General features: G+C 32.6%; 1 protein-coding gene across 1 annotated transcript; it reads right to left on the bottom strand.

Annotated features, from left to right (window-relative positions):
- Positions 1–161: 161 nt before the first annotated feature.
- On the bottom strand, positions 162–10,063 carry LOC149479734 (cytochrome P450 4C1-like). Its single transcript, XM_089707512.1, has 9 exons — positions 9,908–10,063; positions 9,576–9,685; positions 8,810–8,900; positions 8,195–8,386; positions 7,599–7,960; positions 6,465–6,533; positions 4,654–4,822; positions 2,974–3,144; positions 162–742 (listed from the first exon to the last, which is right to left on the bottom strand). The coding sequence occupies exons 1-9, from the start codon at positions 10,053–10,055 to the stop codon at positions 585–587; spliced, it is 1,470 nt and encodes a 489-aa protein (XP_089563638.1). The 5' UTR covers positions 10,056–10,063; the 3' UTR covers positions 162–584.
- Between the last annotated feature and the right edge of the window lie 9,591 nt (positions 10,064–19,654).

Genomic DNA, 19,654 nt, shown 5'->3' on the forward strand with positions numbered 1-19,654 from the left:
TCTAAAAAAAAATAACATGAAATTAAACTCTATATTAAACAAGATAACATTAATTTCAAACGAAATGAATGTTTAAGTTAAAATTTTCAATGAATTTATATCAAATTAAAACGAATAATTATTTTGCAACGAACATTAATTGCATTTTTAAAAAAAATCTAATTAAAAGTACAACAAACCTCTTTGTGGAGACAAGTTACAAGAATCACGATTCTCTCATCTTTTGATTAAAAATTAATTTACATACTTATACCCAAAAGACAGTACAGTGGTACCTTGGTACAGTGGTTGACGCGTGAGCGTAGAACTGAGGGGTTTTGGGTTCGATTCCTGGTGGAGACGAAGATAAAAAATGTCTCGGTCTGGCAGGATGATCACCTACTTGTCCATAAAGAAAAGTCGATCAGTAAAACAGATATTACATGCATAATGCATCTTCTCCTTACCCCACATGGGGACATGGGACTTCATTTTTAAGTAGACATAGTACAATCTCACAAATTTTCTACAAAAAATCTGAAATAATTCGAAGGTTTATGTTCGATTTAATACTTATTATTAATGTATATTCTTAAAAATACAGTTTATCGTGCAGAAAACTCAATATTAACCGGTTCACTAGCACGTAGTACAAGATCCATTGAGATTTTTGGTCTGTAGCCCTTTACTATCGACTTCAATTTAAAATGGCGGATTATTTCGCTCAGCATATATTTCATTTCTTGCATTGCGAAGCGTTGACCTGAAAATAATAGCAAATAGATTTAGATTATTAATGCAAAAGTGTGTTACGAACACACTTTTGCAATAATATGATTAAATTGATATAATTGTTTGTTTGTACATATTCATTTCGCGTCGTAAAGGAGTATTATTCGTCGTATTATCATAATGTGCATCAATAAAGAAATTAGTTTTTATTACAACTCAACCGAGACGCTTATAAATGTAATCTACTTGTAAATGTATTAATCTTCTTATATATAAAAATGAATCGCAAAATGTGTTGGTAAGCGCATAACTCGAGAACGGCTGAACCGATTTCGATAATTCTTTTTTTTATATATCCCTGTAGTACGAGGTTGGTTCTTATGTAGAGAAAACGTAAACATGTACCACGGGCGAAGCCGGGGCGGACCGCTAGTCTTATATATAAAAATGAATCGCAAAATGTGTTGGTAAGCGCATAACTCGAGAACGGGTGGACCGATTTCGATAATTCTTTTTTTATTATATTCCTTGAAGTACCAGGATGGTTCTTATGTAGATAAAACATAAATATGTACCACGGGCGAAGCCGGGGCGGACCGCTAGTAAAATATAAAAACTTCTGATTCAGCCAAACTCTCTGAGTTTAAAGTAATCTCAAATATTCTAATGTTAAACTTAGTTCAATATTTAAAGAACAGGATTAAATACTTTCACAAATGCTCGTTAAAACTTATATTTCTAGTTTTCCGTTTGGGTTAAATGTTACTTGTATACAGGGTGTAGACAATGGAATCGCCTACGGCTTAACTCTAGCCATGTCATATAAAGGCAATGCAATTTTGCGAACAAAAACTTTAACAATGGACTTCGTGAGACAATAGAGAACGATTTGTCATTTATGTGTGTAAAAAATAAATAAATACATAGGAATCTTTTTAAGGTAATAATTTAATGCTTAAATATGTTTTATAAAATTAATTTAAAATTGTTGTAATCAGAGCTTCAACTACAAAAATAAAGGTAAATAAGTATCATATAAATAATAAGGGCACTTAAAATACCTTTTCATAATTAAAGTTATTCTAGTATCAAGACTAATTGGTCTTAAATATCTTAAAATTTGCAAAATTCCAAGCACCCTGTAAATTATAAGAAATATTTCGTAGAATCAAACCATCTCTATTATTCTATTATAACTTCCTAGAATGCTCTAAAATGTTAAATAAAATTTAATTTATAAAGAAGTATTACTTTCACCTCTTCTTTAACTCTTTCCAATTAATGTTAATTATAACATTTTAAGAGGAATTTAATTTTTATTCCTCATTAGACAAATCCTTTAATGAGGTAGCTTTTATAATGAAATAACATTTTAATTTATATTAAACGGTTAAATGAGATAAATGTTTTATAAGATAAATTAATTTATAAAAATATAATTTTCTCGTTTGTTTTTGTAGTGAAAATCTCTTCGCTGTTTTATTGTTGATTTAAATGCACGAAATAATATTATTATTAACTAGGTTTCTGCCCGCGGCTTCGCCCGCGCAGTCAAAGAAAAACCCGCATAGTTCCCGTTCCCGTGGGATTTCCGGGATTGCGTCATTTTCCCGGGATAAAAAGTAGCCTATGTCCTTTCTCGGGTATCAAAATATCTCCATACCAAATTTCATGAAAATTGGTTCAGTAGTTTAGGCGTTATTGAGTAACAGACAGACAGACAGAGTTACTTTCGCATTTATAATATTAGTATGGATTGTGTAGACTTGTAGAGTCAGATTTGAATTATCGATTGAAAAGATAAAACGCCTTTCGTAAGAAGCCAATCCAAAAGTCAGTAAGTAGGTACATGAATACAGGAATGAATGAAAATTTTCTACTAAAATATCATGATAAAAAAATTCAGTAGTTTTTAAGCTAATAAATCTTTTATATATAAAAATGAATCGCAAAATGTGTTGGTAAGCGCATAACTCGAGAACGGCTGAACCGATTTCGATAATTCTTTTTTTATTATATTCCTTGAAGTACGAGGATGGTTCTTATGTAGAGAAATCGTAAATATTATGTACCACGGGCGAAGCCGGGGCGGACCGCTAGTAGTAAATAATAATTAATAATTAAAGGAGTATTAAACGAGGAGCATTAATAATATTATTAATATGAGCTTCTGATATTAAGTCAAACTCAAACTCAAACATTTATCAAAAGTCAAAAGTCAAGTTTCTGTGGTCTATCTAAAGGATTTAAATAAAGTCTTACCAATACAGTTCCTAGGTCCAGCACTAAAGGGCACATAAGTGAAATGCATTTTATCAGCATTCAGGAAACGCTCCGGCTTGAATAGTTCTGGTTCCGGGAACAGATCCTCGCGCCTCTGGAGATTGTAGAAGTGGAGCACCACCTCGGTACCCACGGGGATTGTTATGTCATCTAAAACAGAGGGAAAAAATAAATTGTTTTGACGTATAGCGTTGGCGGGATTTCAAATTCATTTTTTTTTTTAAGGCTTAGGCACAGGCCTAGTCTTTTGTTGATCGATACAAAATTGAATTCTCATATTAAATTAAAAAGACGTGTGGCACTCGGGGACTGCCGCGGTAAAGCTATAATTGCATGCTATGCTTTCAAGCCACACCTCCGCGCCCGTCGGAGTGGGGAGCGTGAGGTTTTTCGTTACTAAATTTCTGGATTCGGTCCCCGCGCTCAAGGCCCGCGATAGAAGTTATGCAATAGCTTAAAAAATTGAAATAAATTATTAAAGTATTTTCTTCTGTTGATTATACACGAGTATTATACATTTAGTAATTAAAGGCTGAACCGGATTTTAAATTTATTCGATGTATTCGCTGTTAGAAGACGTTAAATTTTCATGCTTCATTACTTGATGAATTTCAAGGAAAATTTTTAAATACCAAAAATCTTCATATTCTTATAACAAAAGAACAAAATATGTTGTTACTTATGATGTAAGCTATCTTGTCCTGCGAGGTTGCTGGTGTTTTACAAGTAACCCTGTATATTTTAAGTTTGTTCAATATTGATCAATAACAGACTTCAAACTGTATTAGGGCCGATTTTTCAATGCTTGGATAAAACTTATTCGTCGAATAATGTATAAAACTTATATAATATTATATTGACATAATTATTATTACTTGTCTTGTTTCTGATAGCTTCCCTTACAGAAGATAAGATCAAGACACAAAAAATGTAATTTAGACTTCTAAAAATAGATATCTTTATCCAAAATAATTATCGAACTAATTAAAATTATCAAATTAAATTATTTTTGCAACAAGATACTAATCTAATTACAATATTACACTCAAGTTAATAAATCATTCTTAAATATCTATAAAAAGAAAAGTTTTTAATTATATTTTATACTAGCTTACCCCCGCGGCATCGCCCTAGTAAAAGAAAAACCACTAAGTTCCCGTTCCAGTGGTTATTCCGGTATAAAACCTATGCATTTACTTATTAAACTATATTTGCACCGAATGTCACCGGTCTAGTGCACAGGTCTAGTGGTTTAAGCGTGAAGAAGGGACAGACAGGCAGACAGACAGACAGATTGACAGGCAGGTTGGCTAGTCAGTAGTTGGTTAATGAAAGTAAAATTAACTTGCTTTATCAATTTGTATCTATTATTTTCTACTATTATATTCTACTGCCTCCTTGGTACAGTGGTTGACGCGTGAGCGTAGCACCGAGGGGTCCTGGGTTCGATTCCCGGTATAGACGAAGAAAAAAAATGTCTTGTCTGGTAGGACACAGAAGGCTGATCACCTACTTGTCCCTAAAGAAAATCGATCAGTGAAACAGATGTATAATGCATCTGCCCCTGACCCCACTTGGGGACATGGGACTTCACACTTTACTATTTTCTTTCAAGATATATTACTTTCGCATTTATAATGTCATTTAGGATAACCTTACCTAATTTAAATTCTTCAGTGACCAACCTTCCTATAATTGGCACACTGGGATACAGCCTCAATATCTCTTTAATAACAGCTTCCAGGTACTTCATCTCAGCGAGATCGGATGTGTTGGCGGTCCGTGTCGAATCTCCGAAGATACTCTTGCATTCTTCGTAAATATTTTCCTGAATGTATGAAATTATTTGTAAATTTAACAGTTTAAATAAATTTTCCTGAATGCGTGAAATTATTTATTAATTAAACTGTACATATAAATGGACATTTAATATCCGAGCAAAAAATAATTGGTTATAAAATTGGCTCTTATTTCTAACCAAAAATTCGCCCATTTAATTAAGAAAAATCGTTATTAGCCCATGTTTGTTTCTATTGTAAGGAAGTCTCTAGAAATTCGACATCCTGAGCAATTAAGCCGTATACCACGTTGATCAAAATTACATGTTCAATATATTTCACGTGAAAGGAGACCAAACATACATATTACATAACATACATCCTCACAAACTTTCACATTTATATTACTATCTGTGCCCGCGGTTTTACCCGCAGTGCTCTGCTCCTATTGGTCTTAGCGTGAAGATATATCCTATAGCCTTCCTCGACAAATGGGCTATCTAACACTGAAAGAATTTTTCAAATCGGACCAGTTCCTGAGATTAGCGCGTTCAAACAAACAAACAAAAAAGCTTTATAATATTAGTATAGTTTAAGATGAGTAAAAAAGATTGGTAAGATATTTTTAATTTATCATGCGATTATTAATCTAGTTTCGCATTGAAACCCTCGCCAATATTACGTAATGGATTCCCTTATTCATTGTAAGCAATTTTAAAACGGAAACATAAAATGAAATCAATTGTTGTTCAAGGTAATAACCCATGGGATAGATCATTGTTAAGCCTCCTCTACACGTATGCGGATGCGTTCGCGGAGCTATATTCGCTCGCGTTACATATTCTGCGGCGGCTAGTTTCAATATGGTATTAATTGTTACTAACAAAATGAGTCCTGGTTGCTTGAATAAATGAATATTATCCATGCGCACGAGTAGCGTCTGCCTAGTTTGAACTCAGACAGAAAGATCAACAGATGTGTGGTCGGTTGGTGGAATTTCGTCTGCGGGTGCATTTGCGTCCGTCCGCGGATGCATCTGCGGACGTGTAGGCTTTAGCTGTACTAAGATTTTCCTTATTGCTCCCAAGAAACGGATGAAGAAACCTTATAAAAACTTATTTAAGGGGACAAAAGCTTTCTTGTATTCTTTTGTTAAGGGATAGTATTGTTGAAACTGTAATATTTTTTCTGTTATAGGATTGCAATCGAAAACATCATTAGTAAAGAATTATAATTTAATTTTGACTGAAAATAAATCTTTTCAGATTATACTCTATGAGAGAGTATACTTATTATGAGAGAGTTATACTCTCTCATATCATCTGACTAATGTTGGGTCTATAAGCAAATACTACAAATGATTTGGACACTACAGATTACTACACGTAGTAATCTGTGATACTACTGCGGAATTAGAAATAATGGTCGATCATAACAACACTAATGATCCACACATACACAAACACACACACAACACAGCTATACACACTTACAGACGCTCAAATATACACACTTACACACACACACACACGCGCACGCACGCACGCGCGCACTCAAATAAACGCTCACTTACACACAAACATACAGTTATAGGTTCGCTTGAACACATTCAAACACTATTGAAATATAACTGTTCATACTTAATAATATGAGATGATAATTAAATAAAAAATACATGCAATCATCATTTACCTGAATATCTTCGTGATCAGCCAACAACATAAGTCCAAATGTCAATGCCATAGCGGTTGTATCGTGGCCCTGAAACAAAGAAATATTTTTTACTCATAATCGGTTCAAATTTTATATGAATGAATCGAATTTTCTGTTGAAATAAATACTGCTTAACAACACACCCAATATGTTAACATTCTTCATCTCATTTTTTAATTTACTACGTAGGTACATAACTAAATTCAGAAAAAACTATATAGTAAAGTCTAAAATTTCCTAATTTTACATTGTTACTATCGCGGATGTTTTCATGAATAATAAAACACTGTTTTAAATAATTTAAAGTTAACAAGAAGTTATCTAGAATTGAAAATAAACAATCTACAAGGTTAATAGTAACGGAAATTTAAAGTATACCAAAAATCGAATATTCGACGAATTTATTCGTAGCGAAAACTGAACAAAGCAAATTCCAAAGGAATTTCCCGTAATTTATTCTAAAAGTATAATCCTATTTTACTACGAACCGATAACATTTACCTTATGATCTTTTCATCATTTTTTACTTTAATTGTATACAGAAACTAAAATTACTAAACTAATTTTAAAGTAACGTTGTATGCAGAACAATTATTACAAAAAAGAGAATTTTAATTTAGTGCTTAACCGCAATTTGATCCTCGTCAAAATAGATTAAAAATATAACTCCAAAGTAAAATACAAGTTTTAAAAATCGGCCCACTTCAGAAAATCCTCGAAGTTGTAGACTTAGTTAGTTAGTTCTTTATTATATAAACTTTTACTGTTTCTATTAAATCGAGCAGAGTTTTCAGAACGGGTCAATCATGAACCAAACTAATTTTAGAAAAGTAAATTATAAAAATCTTTTCGTATATAAGATTTAACATAAGAACTATGGAACAATTATTTTGGTTATTTCTGATTATTTGGACTTGAATTTTTAAAATGCTTAAATCATCATTCATGCGTGTGTTATATTTATATAAGTTATTTTGTTTTCTTGTTTCTGTATGTTTGTGTTGATGTAAACAACTGTTGGCTGACCATAATTAAATAAATAAATAACAAATAAATTCATTTATTCGACAATTACAAGAGCTTCTATAAGTGTATTACTTCATTTCTACTCACCTCAAACATAAACGTATTTACTTCTTCTCTTATCCCTTCCATGTCTATTTCTCCTTTACTCTCCGCGTCCAACAAGAGATCCAGCAAAGCCATTCTTCTCTTCCCGCTCCCAGTTTCTTCTTTCTTTGTCTCCGCCCAAGTCTTCCTCCTTTCTTCTATTACTCTATCCGTGAATGCAAAGTTCTGTTCCAAAAGTTTCTTGAACTTCTTTCCCATAGAGGATAGGTAGAAAATTAGGTCAGAGTGAAGCCAGAACCTCGATAGCCGGTTCATAACTATAAGCCCTATACCGAGAACTGACTCTTTGTACTCGGCTTTGGAGGCATTGTTTTCTGAATTTAAACGAGTGCCCATTGCCGTTTCTGCAAAAAAGTATTTAGGTTAATGCCAGATTTAATTTCTATTTTCAGGAACAGTGAATAATAATATGACAAAAATGTCGCTGCACGTAGGTAAAATATATTTAACAGTATTTAACATTCAGTGGATTTATGAATCGAAAAGGATCAAAACATGAAAAGCCTGACTACAGAAGAAGAGTGCATTCTGAGTAAAAGGAACGAACTACTAAGTCATGTTACGACACATCGGCTTACCACAAATAGTATATAGCGTGTAGTCGCTAATAAAAGACATCACGTCGAGGGTGCTTTCGCCGCGCTGCAGCCGCTCATGCAGATCACGCACCATTGCACGACTCTCTTCTTCAAACACGCGTGCAAAGTTCTTCAGAATATCAAAATGGAATGCTGGTGTGAGGATCTTACGCCGCTTGTGCCATTTTGCACCTTTCAATAGATAAAAAGTCCTTTAATATATTAAATACGAGTTTATACTAGCATTACCACCGCCCATGAACATTTCTATAGGCTTAAGATCTTTTGCAGTACTTACTCCTCTACAAATAGATGGCCAACGTAAAAGAGAAGAGGAGAAGGGGATAAAAAAGGAATAACGAAATTCATCTATCAATAACTATAGGTACAAAAATCATTGTCATCTTGTGATTTGAACTTCAAATATTAAATGCAATATTATCCATAAATGTATAATTTTCATTACTAAATGATTAGCTGGCTCCCAGCTTATATTAGCTCGTTGACATTGCCCTTTGAATTCAAATTCAAATTCAAATTCAAATTATTTATTTGTGTGTTGAAGTAAAGCAATATGCAGGATTTATAACAAGCAAGTAATCAAAACTGTCGTACCTGTGCTTAAAAGAAGACCTGTTCCAAGCCACGGCTCCATGAATACGTAGGGCCTGTTTTTAGTTATATTCTTCGTGCTAGTCAATATTACCTGAAATAAACGAAGAAAAGTTTGATGATTTTACGACAGACTTTTGGAGACAAAAAAGTAATTAATTCGTAACTTTGTTTTCAACTTTCACTTTAGTTTACCCACATCGTTTGTGGATAAATGGTAGACTATATTTTTAATCATTATAAAGACTGGTCGAAAATAGTTTTAAAGTAATAATTTTCTTTCAAATTCTTTCTACAATAACTTTCCAAATGTTGCTGAATATGAATTTATAATTAAGATAGATAGATAGATAGATAATTCTTTATTGCACACACACAAGATTTACCATTATAAACACAGAGAAAGACAAATAGATGCAAGTATGTACAAATGGCGGCCTTATCGCTAGGCAGCGATCTCTTCCAGACTACCAATAACATTAACAGGAAAAAACATTTAAAGGAGGTGGGTGAGCAAAAATTATTGCGTTGGGAAAAATAAATTTTATCACGTATAATTACATAAAGCATGCATAATATAAAATAAGAATATAATAAATCCGATAATACATATTATATACCTAAAATAAATAATAATGAATAACTTAATACAGCGTAAGAGGAGAAAAGAAAGAAAAGGACAACAGCAATGAAATGGAGGAAGGATCAAGAGAGTGATAGATAGTGTGCCTTGAGGAGATAATAATTAATTTAATTTTAATTTACTTGCCTCTATATCCTTCGGGTTGTATAAATGTAAAATATAACGATTAAAAACTTTTATACAAACTCGATTGCCATATTCCTTGGGAAAATCCGTTACTATTTTGAATAGTTCACCTGAAATGAAAGGCATTAATTTTAAATTATAATATGAGGAAATCAAATTAAAATTGTCTCAAAAAAAAATAATAAAACCACCATTGCTCTAATTTGATACTTAACTTATATAACCCTTATAATATGATGCAAAAATACCAAAAAGTATATAAATATCGTTTACGGTTTAATAGTAGTATCTGCTTATGTACAGCAAAGTTTTAAAAATAATAATGGTCTTACTTTGCGAATGTCCAATGAAACGAAAAGCAGATCCCACTAGCGGCAATCTCGGAGGTCCGGGGAGCTTCGCGATCTCGTTGAAATTGGACTTTAACCAATTCCTTATGAGATATATGAGAAGGCAGGCAAAAGCGATCTGCCACAACATCTTGAAACCTGAAACAAAATTATCATTAAGAACATAATCTATACTAATTTTACTAATATAATAAAGAGTTTGTTTGTTTGAAGGCGTTAATGGCAGGAACTGCTAGTCTGATTTGAAAAATTATTTCGGTGTTAGATAGCCCATTTATCGAGGAAGGCTATAAAGCTATATATAATCACTCTAAAACCAACAGGAGTGGAGCAATGTGGATGAAACCGCCGAGCACAGCTAGTTTTATATATAGTTTACTAGATTTCCGCCCGCGGCTTCGCCCGCATTTTCAAAGGAAAACCCGCATAGTTCCCGTTCCCGTGGGATTTCCGGGATAAAACCTATCCTATGTGTTAATCCAAGTTACCCTCTATATGTGTGCTAAATTTCATTGTAATCGGTTCAGTAGTTTTTACGTGAAAGAGTAACAAACATCCATACATCCATACATCCATACATCCATACAAACTTTCGCCTTTATAATAGTATTAAGATTAATGTAGTAGTATCTCTAGGCTCTATTTATGTAGAGATTTTAATGTGAAGTCGCGTTCTCTCTCTCTTTATTTCTGCTTGTTATTTTTTTATATTTGTGTTTCATAAAATACTTTAATTGCATTGAATTGGCTTAATCATCTTATCATCCAATTGATTCATATGAGTGTACTTTTACTGTCTTAAAATTATTTACGATAGTTAACGATAGGTAAGTTACTAAATCAATATCATAGTATACAAATACAACCAGTAGGGAAACTTCATACAAACGTTCGAAATGGCTCACGCACACAAGTAAGCGTGTCTACGAGAAAAGGGTATTATGACGATTGACAGATATGAGAATACCCTTACGATTTTCATGAACACGCTTGCTTGTGTGCGTGAGCCATTTCGAACGTTTGTATACAGTTTCCAAACTGGTTGTATCTGTATATTGTATGTATAATTTGAATTTTATAGACACTGAGTATATGAAAATTACCATGAACCTTTAGCGATTAATTATTGTCTACAACTAAAAGTCAATCTTGTTTTATTTAATGACATGTTTCTCACAATACTTCCTAGAAGTAATTAATCATACTCCCACACTTAGATAATCAACATGCTCCATTGTTTATGACACATAATTCAGCTAAATTATATAGATGTTATAAAATATCAAGGACTATGTGTTTTTCTTGATGCAAGTATAAAAACATTATGCTTCAATCTTGAGAATTTCGATGACAATATAAAACAACTTTATGCTAAGTTACAACGTACTTTTATAATAAACTTAATCACATTCAAGATTATAAGAGATTACAAGATAACAAGATAAACTTAATCACATTATTTACAATTAGAGGCATTTTTTTTAAATAAACAGTATTAAAACGCCATTTAAAATGGCAGTATATGCGATAAAAAAAAATTTCGTGTAACACCCTTATGAACCATATACGAGCAAATAAATATATTTGAATTTTGAAAAAAAATTGTTCACCGATTTTTTTTTATTCAAAACATAGTGTAGATGCGCTTGATTGCTTATTATGCCTGTCCTGAAAGAGCCTATTAGGTCCAAATTATAGTTCTCGGGGGAAACAGAAAACACAGTTCTGTATGTCTTTTTAAATCCATACTATCCATACTAATATTGTAAATGCGAAAGTAACTCTGTCTGTCTGTCTGTTACTCAATCACGCCTTAACTACTGAACCAATTTGCATGAAATTTGGTATAGAGATATTTTGATACCCGAGAAAGGACATAGGCTACTTTTTATCCCGGGAAAATGACGCAATCCCGGAAATCCCACGGGAACAGGAACTATGCTGGTTTTTCTTTGACTGCGCGAGCGAAGCCGCGGGCGGAAACCTAGTATGTCATAAAGCAGATAAGAAGTCATGTAGGAAACCTGATAAGAAACACATACAGATAGACAAATAGTTACAGTTTTATTAGACTTTTATTACAAATCTCTCACAAATGAACAATTGAAGTAATTTATCAAACGACGGTCTCGAAAACGCCTGAGATTCTTAATTCTAAGCGTATTTTTTAACCTCTATTGTATATTAAGGTTAATGATACAAGTTTTTCAATCCAATCTTTAGATTCTTTTTCGATAAGAAATTCTTACCTAATTGCTTGTATTTGATTTATTAGGTTCTTTTCAACCGACTGAGGAGGAGGTGCTTATTCGACCGAATTCCTTTTTTTGGGTTTAGTACCTCTTTACTTTCAATTGGTTAAACCAATTTTGATCATTATTTTTCATTTCAAAGCTAATGCCTTCCGATTGGTGCCATTTTTTTCCAGTTGTGACTAATTAAATAAAATCTTTTGTCAAAAAATAATTAATTATAATATGTAGTGTTACTTTACTGTTTAGTATATACTATACTAGGTTTCCGCCCGCGGCTTCGCCCGCGCAGTCAAAGAAAAACCCGCGTAGTTCCCGTTTTCCCGGATTGCGTCATTTTCCCGAGATAAAAAGTAGCCTATGTCCTTTCTCGGGTATCAAAATATCTCCATACCAAATTTCATGAAAATTGGTTCAGTAGTTTAGGCGTGATTGAGTAACAGATAGACAGACAGAGTTACTTTCGCATTTATAATATTAGTATGGATGTATGAAAGTTAATCTTTGTACAAAAAAGTGTTATTTGCATATTCAAAGTGTGGCAATAGATATAATATTAATTTTATTAGCTCTTATTAATAACCTGTTTATAAATAAACACTCTATAGATGAAATAATATTCCAGTATTACACAGTAATAGCACTATATATCTGTCAACTGTGGTAATAGGTGTAGATAGTTTTATATTATCTGTGGTAATAGTGTATTTGTTTAACAATAAATAAACATATTATGAGTATAGTCTTGAGTACTGATAAGCGAAGTACAAACAATGAGATACAACATTATCTAAGTAGGTATAACTATTTCATTATACATATCTATTTTGAGCCTAGGTAAATGAAACAATTTTGCAGATATTCAAAATTGAATGTACCTATATTATTTATTTTTTTACATAATATCACAGATATTTTTTTATAACCTAAGTACTATTCAGAAGTTGATACACATTGATATTCACTAAGTACATATTTATTTTAGGCTAAAGACACAAAAGCTCTCGTAAAAAAGATAACCGGTATCCAAAAACCGGTTATGTTTGGAATTGAGAAATTATAAATTCAGGACCAAATTTCCCATATAAGTTTTTACTACATCAAGCTTATTAACTTTTGTCAGTCATATTTATGATTAACTAGCTATCCGCCCGCGGCATCGCCCGTGTTTTCAAAGATAAACTCGCATAGTGCCCGTTCCCGTGGGATTTCCGGGATAAAACCTATGTGTTAATTAGGGTTGTTGAGGATTCCTCTTCCGCTTCCTCATAATGCGGAAGTTCCGCAATATTTTAGGTTCCTCAACCGTTACCGCATCCTCAAAAATTAAATCAAAAAATTCCTCTTCCGCTATCGCTTCCTCAAAATTTAGAGGAAATTTATGAGGATGCCGTATCTACGACAACGCACTCGCTGCAGCGCGATGCCGGGCCGATCCGATCGGGCGGAGACTATTCGACTAGGTTTTATTCGTATATAATGTATGAAAATATCTCGACAAAATCTAATCGATTTGAGTCACCTTTTTTACTGAGTTAGATTAGGTTTTGTTGAGTAATATGCATAAACAAAATCATATCTGAGTCCGACTCGTGACTCAAATAGTATAGTATAGGCTAGGCTTTGTAAATTCGCGATCGGTCGAGCGAGACCATGCCACACGCGCTGTTACTTGCTTGTTTTTGAATATAATATTTTTAAAGTGAAACTTTTATTACATCGTCTCAAACTTTTTGGTCTGTGTAGCGCATGTCGCGTGTATCGCGGCTGCCGAGTAGGTATACCTACTCGGCAGCTGACCGTCACGCGACATGCGCTACACAAAGCAGTGTTCGGAACCGTTCGAACAGTTTCACTTTTACCGTGGTTTCATAAAACCACACAACATTTTTTGCAATTAATAAGCTCGAAAACTGTTGGACCAATTAATATTTTTATTGAATATGAACACTGAGTAAGATGCTTTTTTATGACAAAGGGGCAATTTTCCTAGTAGTTAAAATATCAATATTCAATATGTGCAGACAGGAGAGTGGATTTTGTTTTAATTTTTTAATTTTTAATTTTGATTATAATTTCCTATCATCCTCGTCCTCATCCGCTTCCTCTTCCGCTTCCTCATCCGCATCCTCTTCCTCAAAAAAATATCCTCATCCTCATCCGCATCCCCTAAATTTGCGTGTGAAAATTCCTCTTCCTCCTCCTCTTCCTCATAATCACTTCCTCAACAACCCTAGACTGTTAATCCAAGTTACCCTCTATATGTGTGCTAAATTTCATTGTAATCGGTTCAGTAGTATTTACGTGAAAGAGTAACAAACACACACTCATCCTCACAAACTTTCGCATTCATAATATTAGTAGGACAGACTACAAAAAGTATTAAATTGTGCACGAAGTTTTCATGAAGATAAAAAACCGGCTTTTCAAAAATTATGTCAAATTAATCTTTATATATAAAAATGAATCGCAAAATGTGTTGGTAAGCGCATAACTCGAGAACGGGTGGACCGATTTCGATAATTCTTTTTTTATTATATTCCTTGAAGTACGAGGATGGTTTTTATGTAGAGAAAACGTAAATATGTACCACGGGCGAAGCCGGGGCGGACTGCTAGTTATGATATACAATTTTATGCATTCATTGATCAAATACGTAGATAAGAAAGAAGATTCTAATAATAGAACTCACTAATCGTATTTGTGTTTTACTAGCTTTTCGCCAGCGGCTTTGCCCGCGAAGTCAAAGAAAAACCCGCATAGTTCCCGTGCCCATGGCATTTCCGGGATAAAACCTATCCTATTTCCTTCTTCAGGTCTCTATCTGTGTACCAAATTTTAAGTATATCCATGCCGCACTTTTTGAATTTAGCCCGGACAAAAATTCTAAAAACTGTATTTTTGGTTTCGGTATCTACTGTTTTGAATTTCCTATTATTGTTATTATATGTATATATATATATATATAATGTATTTGGAATAAAATATTATTATGATGAGTATATTATCTTATCTAGGGATGTAACGATACCGATACCGATACCGATATATCGGCCGATATAATCGGCAAGCCGATATATCGGTATCGCCGATAATAAAACAACCGATACCGATATCAAACAATTCAAAAAACCGCGCCCAATGAACGATGCGGGAGGCCGCCCGCGCGTGCGCACTTTGTTTTTGAAAAAACTCTACCAATAGTAAACTTTTATTAGGTACTGATTGTATGTGTATTACTTAAAGTTTAACTGACTTTGTAAAATAATAATACTAAAATAAATGGTTTTGTTGTTTTTTGATTTGGAATTTTTATTTAAAAGAATACGATTAACAGTTGAGTCTCTGTTTATTCAATTATTTAATTCACTATTTATTTTTCTACCAAGCCATCGATATCGGTATCGGTATCGGTATCGCCGATACATTACTACAAATATCGGTATCGGTATCGTATCGGCAAAATCATGTATCGTTACATCCCTAATCTTATCATACAAAACAAAAAAGAGACAGACAAAAAATATTCCGAATATATTAACAATTCCTTAACATTATATAAGTTATAACGAAGGAGGTACAATACATATTATTATTAAAATAATTAAATAAAAAAAAACTAAAGAAAAACATATTATCATAAAAACTAAAGGTCATGTTAAGGATTAAACCGGTTGGGGAATTGAAAATAAATATAACTTTGATTAAATATGTCTAATAAATAAGGTTTTACAACGTTTTCCACTATTATTTGTTTTTATAAATCTATCCATACCTAATTATTTCCCTCAATAATAACTTATTGTGTCACCAATTTTGGAGCTAACGTTTTTATGCCGGCATCCAAAATAAACATACAAACCTCATGTAAGTCTCACGTATTGTTATTTAAAAATAAATAAAAAACCGCTGACAATCTAATCTGGTCTTTACGACTAAATTACTATAATTAAAACAATAACCTTGATACACCGGCCGGTAACTTTAAATATAATAAATAAAAACTCAAACTTAAACAACTTACCCAATTAAAAAAAACACGTAACTTTTTAATTCACTTTTCACATAACAATACCACAGATTAAATCAACATTTAAAACTAATTGTATTTCAATCAAAATTAAAAACATAAATTGTCAAACTACGTGTATGGTTGATTGTATTATTCATCATACTGACCTTACGCTTGAGTATTATATACTGGGTCTGCTTATCTGTATATATTATGTATGTGTTACGGCTAAACTGGTTCACGTTTGAGATATAAAAATGTACAGGCGACTGCTGCCTTGTTGACTTGCTGATCTATGTATAGAAATTATACTTTGATAATTTTTCGAGTATCTATTACCTCAATACAGAAAATAATATAATATTTCACATTATGGAACATAATAAATTATCCAGAAATTTAATATAATATAGGTATTGAGTTTGACTATACAACAGCTTATTATAACATCATTTGAAAACGTTATTTAAACTAAACAAAACTAATCGATTCATTGGTTCATTTAATTGCAAAAGTAATGATATTTATTAACTAATTTTCACTACGCAAACCTTGTACTATTAACTATATCTCTTGATTATAACATTTAAAACCTCCCCTTCACTATTGTGACTGCGATTTCTACCATCGAAACTGGTATGTATACTTATTTCTATATTTTTCATACTTTAACTGCAGCATAAATTGGATCGGTTAACGTGTGCATGTTGTAAACGATATTATGGTCAATAAAAAAAGTCCTAGGGCAAGGATTCTGTATCAATCTATTATCTAATAATGTATTTCTAGTAATATTATATTATCTATGGTTCTAGTATATACGACTACAATATTCAAATAATCATGTTGTTTGCTGAAAACTACAAAACAATTTACATAATGTTAACGACAAATTTGAATTTATATTACTTCTTTTTTGCATAACGTAAAAACTGTAATTGAACTTCGATGAAAATAACGATAACCGCAATTAATTAAATAGGCTGAATATTTTAATAAACTTTATAGAAAATAAGGATACGCGTTTACAATATTGTAATATATTTTAAAGTAGCTTCCGCCCGCGACTCCGTCCGCGCGGAAAAATTAAGATTTATTTTTTTTCTACGTATTTTTCCTGGATAAAAAGTATCCTATTTTATGCCCAGGATAATAAGGTATAATTATACCAAGTTTCATCGAAATCGAACCGTTAGTTTTCACGTGATGCCTTCACATACAGACAGACAGACAGACAGACCAAATTTTTTTTATCACATATTTGGGTTTGGTATCGATCCAGTAACACCCCCTACTATTTATTTTTTCAATATTTTCAATGTACAGAATTGACCCTTCTACAGATTTATTATAATTATTATGTATAGATAGATTTTATTAGGTAGGTAGGTACTAGCGGTCCGCCCCAGCTTCGCCCGTGGTACATGTTTACGTTTTCTCTCCATTATAACCATCCGCGTACTTCAAGGAATTTAAAAGGAAAGAAATTGATAAAAAAGAATTATAGAAATCGGTCCACCCGTTTACGCGTGATGCTGTGACCAAGGAAAACGGGTTTCATTTTTTTTATATTATCTTATATATAAAATTCTCGTGTCACAATGTTAGTCTGCATACTCCTCCGAAACGGGTGGACCGATACTCATGAAATTTTCTGTGCATATCGGGTAAGTCTGAGAATCGGCCAACATCTATTTTTCATATGTACCACGGGCGAAGCCGGGGCGGACCGCTAGTAATATATAGATTTACCTTTTCTAAAACGATCTCGTGTCACATCTAAGTAGGTACATATAATATTTATTCATTTTGCAATTTATAAATAATTAGTTAAGAGATTTAATTCAACAATCTACGTAGCTTCACAAAAATAATAAAATTATGAGGCGTGCAAAATAATTAGATCAGGTTGCGAAAGATAAAATCACAAGTCAATAACTGCGTTAAAAACAACCGACTTCAAACTTGCACTTGCAACATTTACAAATACAGACAAAAATGCTCATAAAATAAAAACTACTGGGCCTATCCGAATAAAATTTTTATGGGACCAATTCGACACCATCCCGCATCGAACAAAAAAAGAATCACGTAAATCGGTTCAGAAACCACGGAGTAATCGGTGTACATACATACAAAAAAAAAAAAAAAAAAAAAAACATACCGGCCGAATTGATAACCTCCTCCTTTTTTTTGAAGTCGGTTAATAAAATATTCATAAAAATATGACTAAGTATTTTTCGTTCACATGCGATCTAACTGCAACTCGCTTCTCTGAAAATTGAGTCAATCGTCTCGGAATCGCTTAAGAAAATATGAAACTGAAAAGGTACCTATATAAGTTTACAATATTTTAAAAACAACCTTTGTGCATAAATAAATTCTACGATGTTACGCAATCGAACCTTTAAGACGTTTTTTTGAGTTATTATTGACCCTAAGAGGATCAAAAATGACAGATTTATTCAATCTTTGTATACTTAACAAGTGACGATTAAATAATAATGATAAATTTAAAAAGGAAATAAAACTAGAGCTAATGTATTTAGCTTTTGATATTATGAATCTTCACTACAATCATAGTATACAACAAAGTCGCTTTCTCTGTCCGTATGTATAAATCTTTATAACTACTCAACGGATTTTGATGCGGTTTTTTTGTATATAGATTATAGAGTGATTCTCGATGTAGGTTTTATTAGTGTAATTTATTAGGTTTTAGACAAAGCGGGCGAAGCCGCGGGCGGAAAGCTAGTATAATATAAAATGCAGTTACATCAAGAGGTAATACAAAGTTCAAAATTGTAGTGAATAACACTTTACGTGAAAATAAGCTTCGTTTCATCAGAAATTGGTGGAACGCAATTTTAACGGATGGCCAATTATGACTCATGCGCATATCATAATATTTTAAATTTTTGCATGATGATGAGGAATTTATTTTGAGTCCATACTGATTTGGATGAAATTTGGTACAGAGATAGCTTTATACCTAAGCGACGACATAGGATTGGTTTTATCCCGGAACACCTACAGGAATGGGAACACATACGGGTTATTCTTTGACTACGTGGGCGAAGCCGCGGTCGGAAAGCTTGTCTCAAATAAATAAAAATGTTTAATTCTCCAATTTTGTAACCCATTTCAAGTTTTTCAATCTTATTTTGTTAGGAATATTTATAATTTAATGCACAAGTTTTTGCAAATCAAAGTTTTTGTGAGGCAAAATAAAAATCAAGTTAGTTTTTGCATATTTGCATTATTGCACTACAACTTGACTTGATAATGTTTTCTTTCCTAAGATCCTACGCTCGACAATAACGAACACATCAAAAAAAGAGTTATTGTAATCGGACCAAGGTAAATAGGGATTCATTTTTATATACAGGGTCACTTGTAAAACACCAGCAATCTCGCAGGACAAGATATTTAATGTCATAGGTAACAACATTTTGTTCTACGACT

This window comes from Colias philodice, chromosome 19 (assembly GCF_061535455.1).
Source record: "Colias philodice isolate Cphi_HAF_F1 chromosome 19, ilColPhil1 Martin Lab GWU primary, whole genome shotgun sequence".
Classification (NCBI taxonomy): domain Eukaryota; kingdom Metazoa; phylum Arthropoda; class Insecta; order Lepidoptera; family Pieridae; genus Colias; species Colias philodice.

Bases quoted from the DNA above. Each gene is read 5' to 3' on its own strand.
- LOC149479734 (XM_089707512.1), bottom strand. From the start codon at position 10,055: ATGTTGTGGCAGATCGCTTTTGCCTGCCTTCTCATATATCTCATAAGG. The intron at 8,387-8,809 runs GTACGACAGTTT...ATCTATTGAAAG, and splicing joins AGGTCTTCTTTTAAGCACAG to GTGCAAAATGGCACAAGCGG. The intron at 3,145-4,653 runs GTAAGGTTATCC...CCTCTGTTTTAG, and splicing joins CACTGAAGAATTTAAATTAG to ATGACATAACAATCCCCGTG.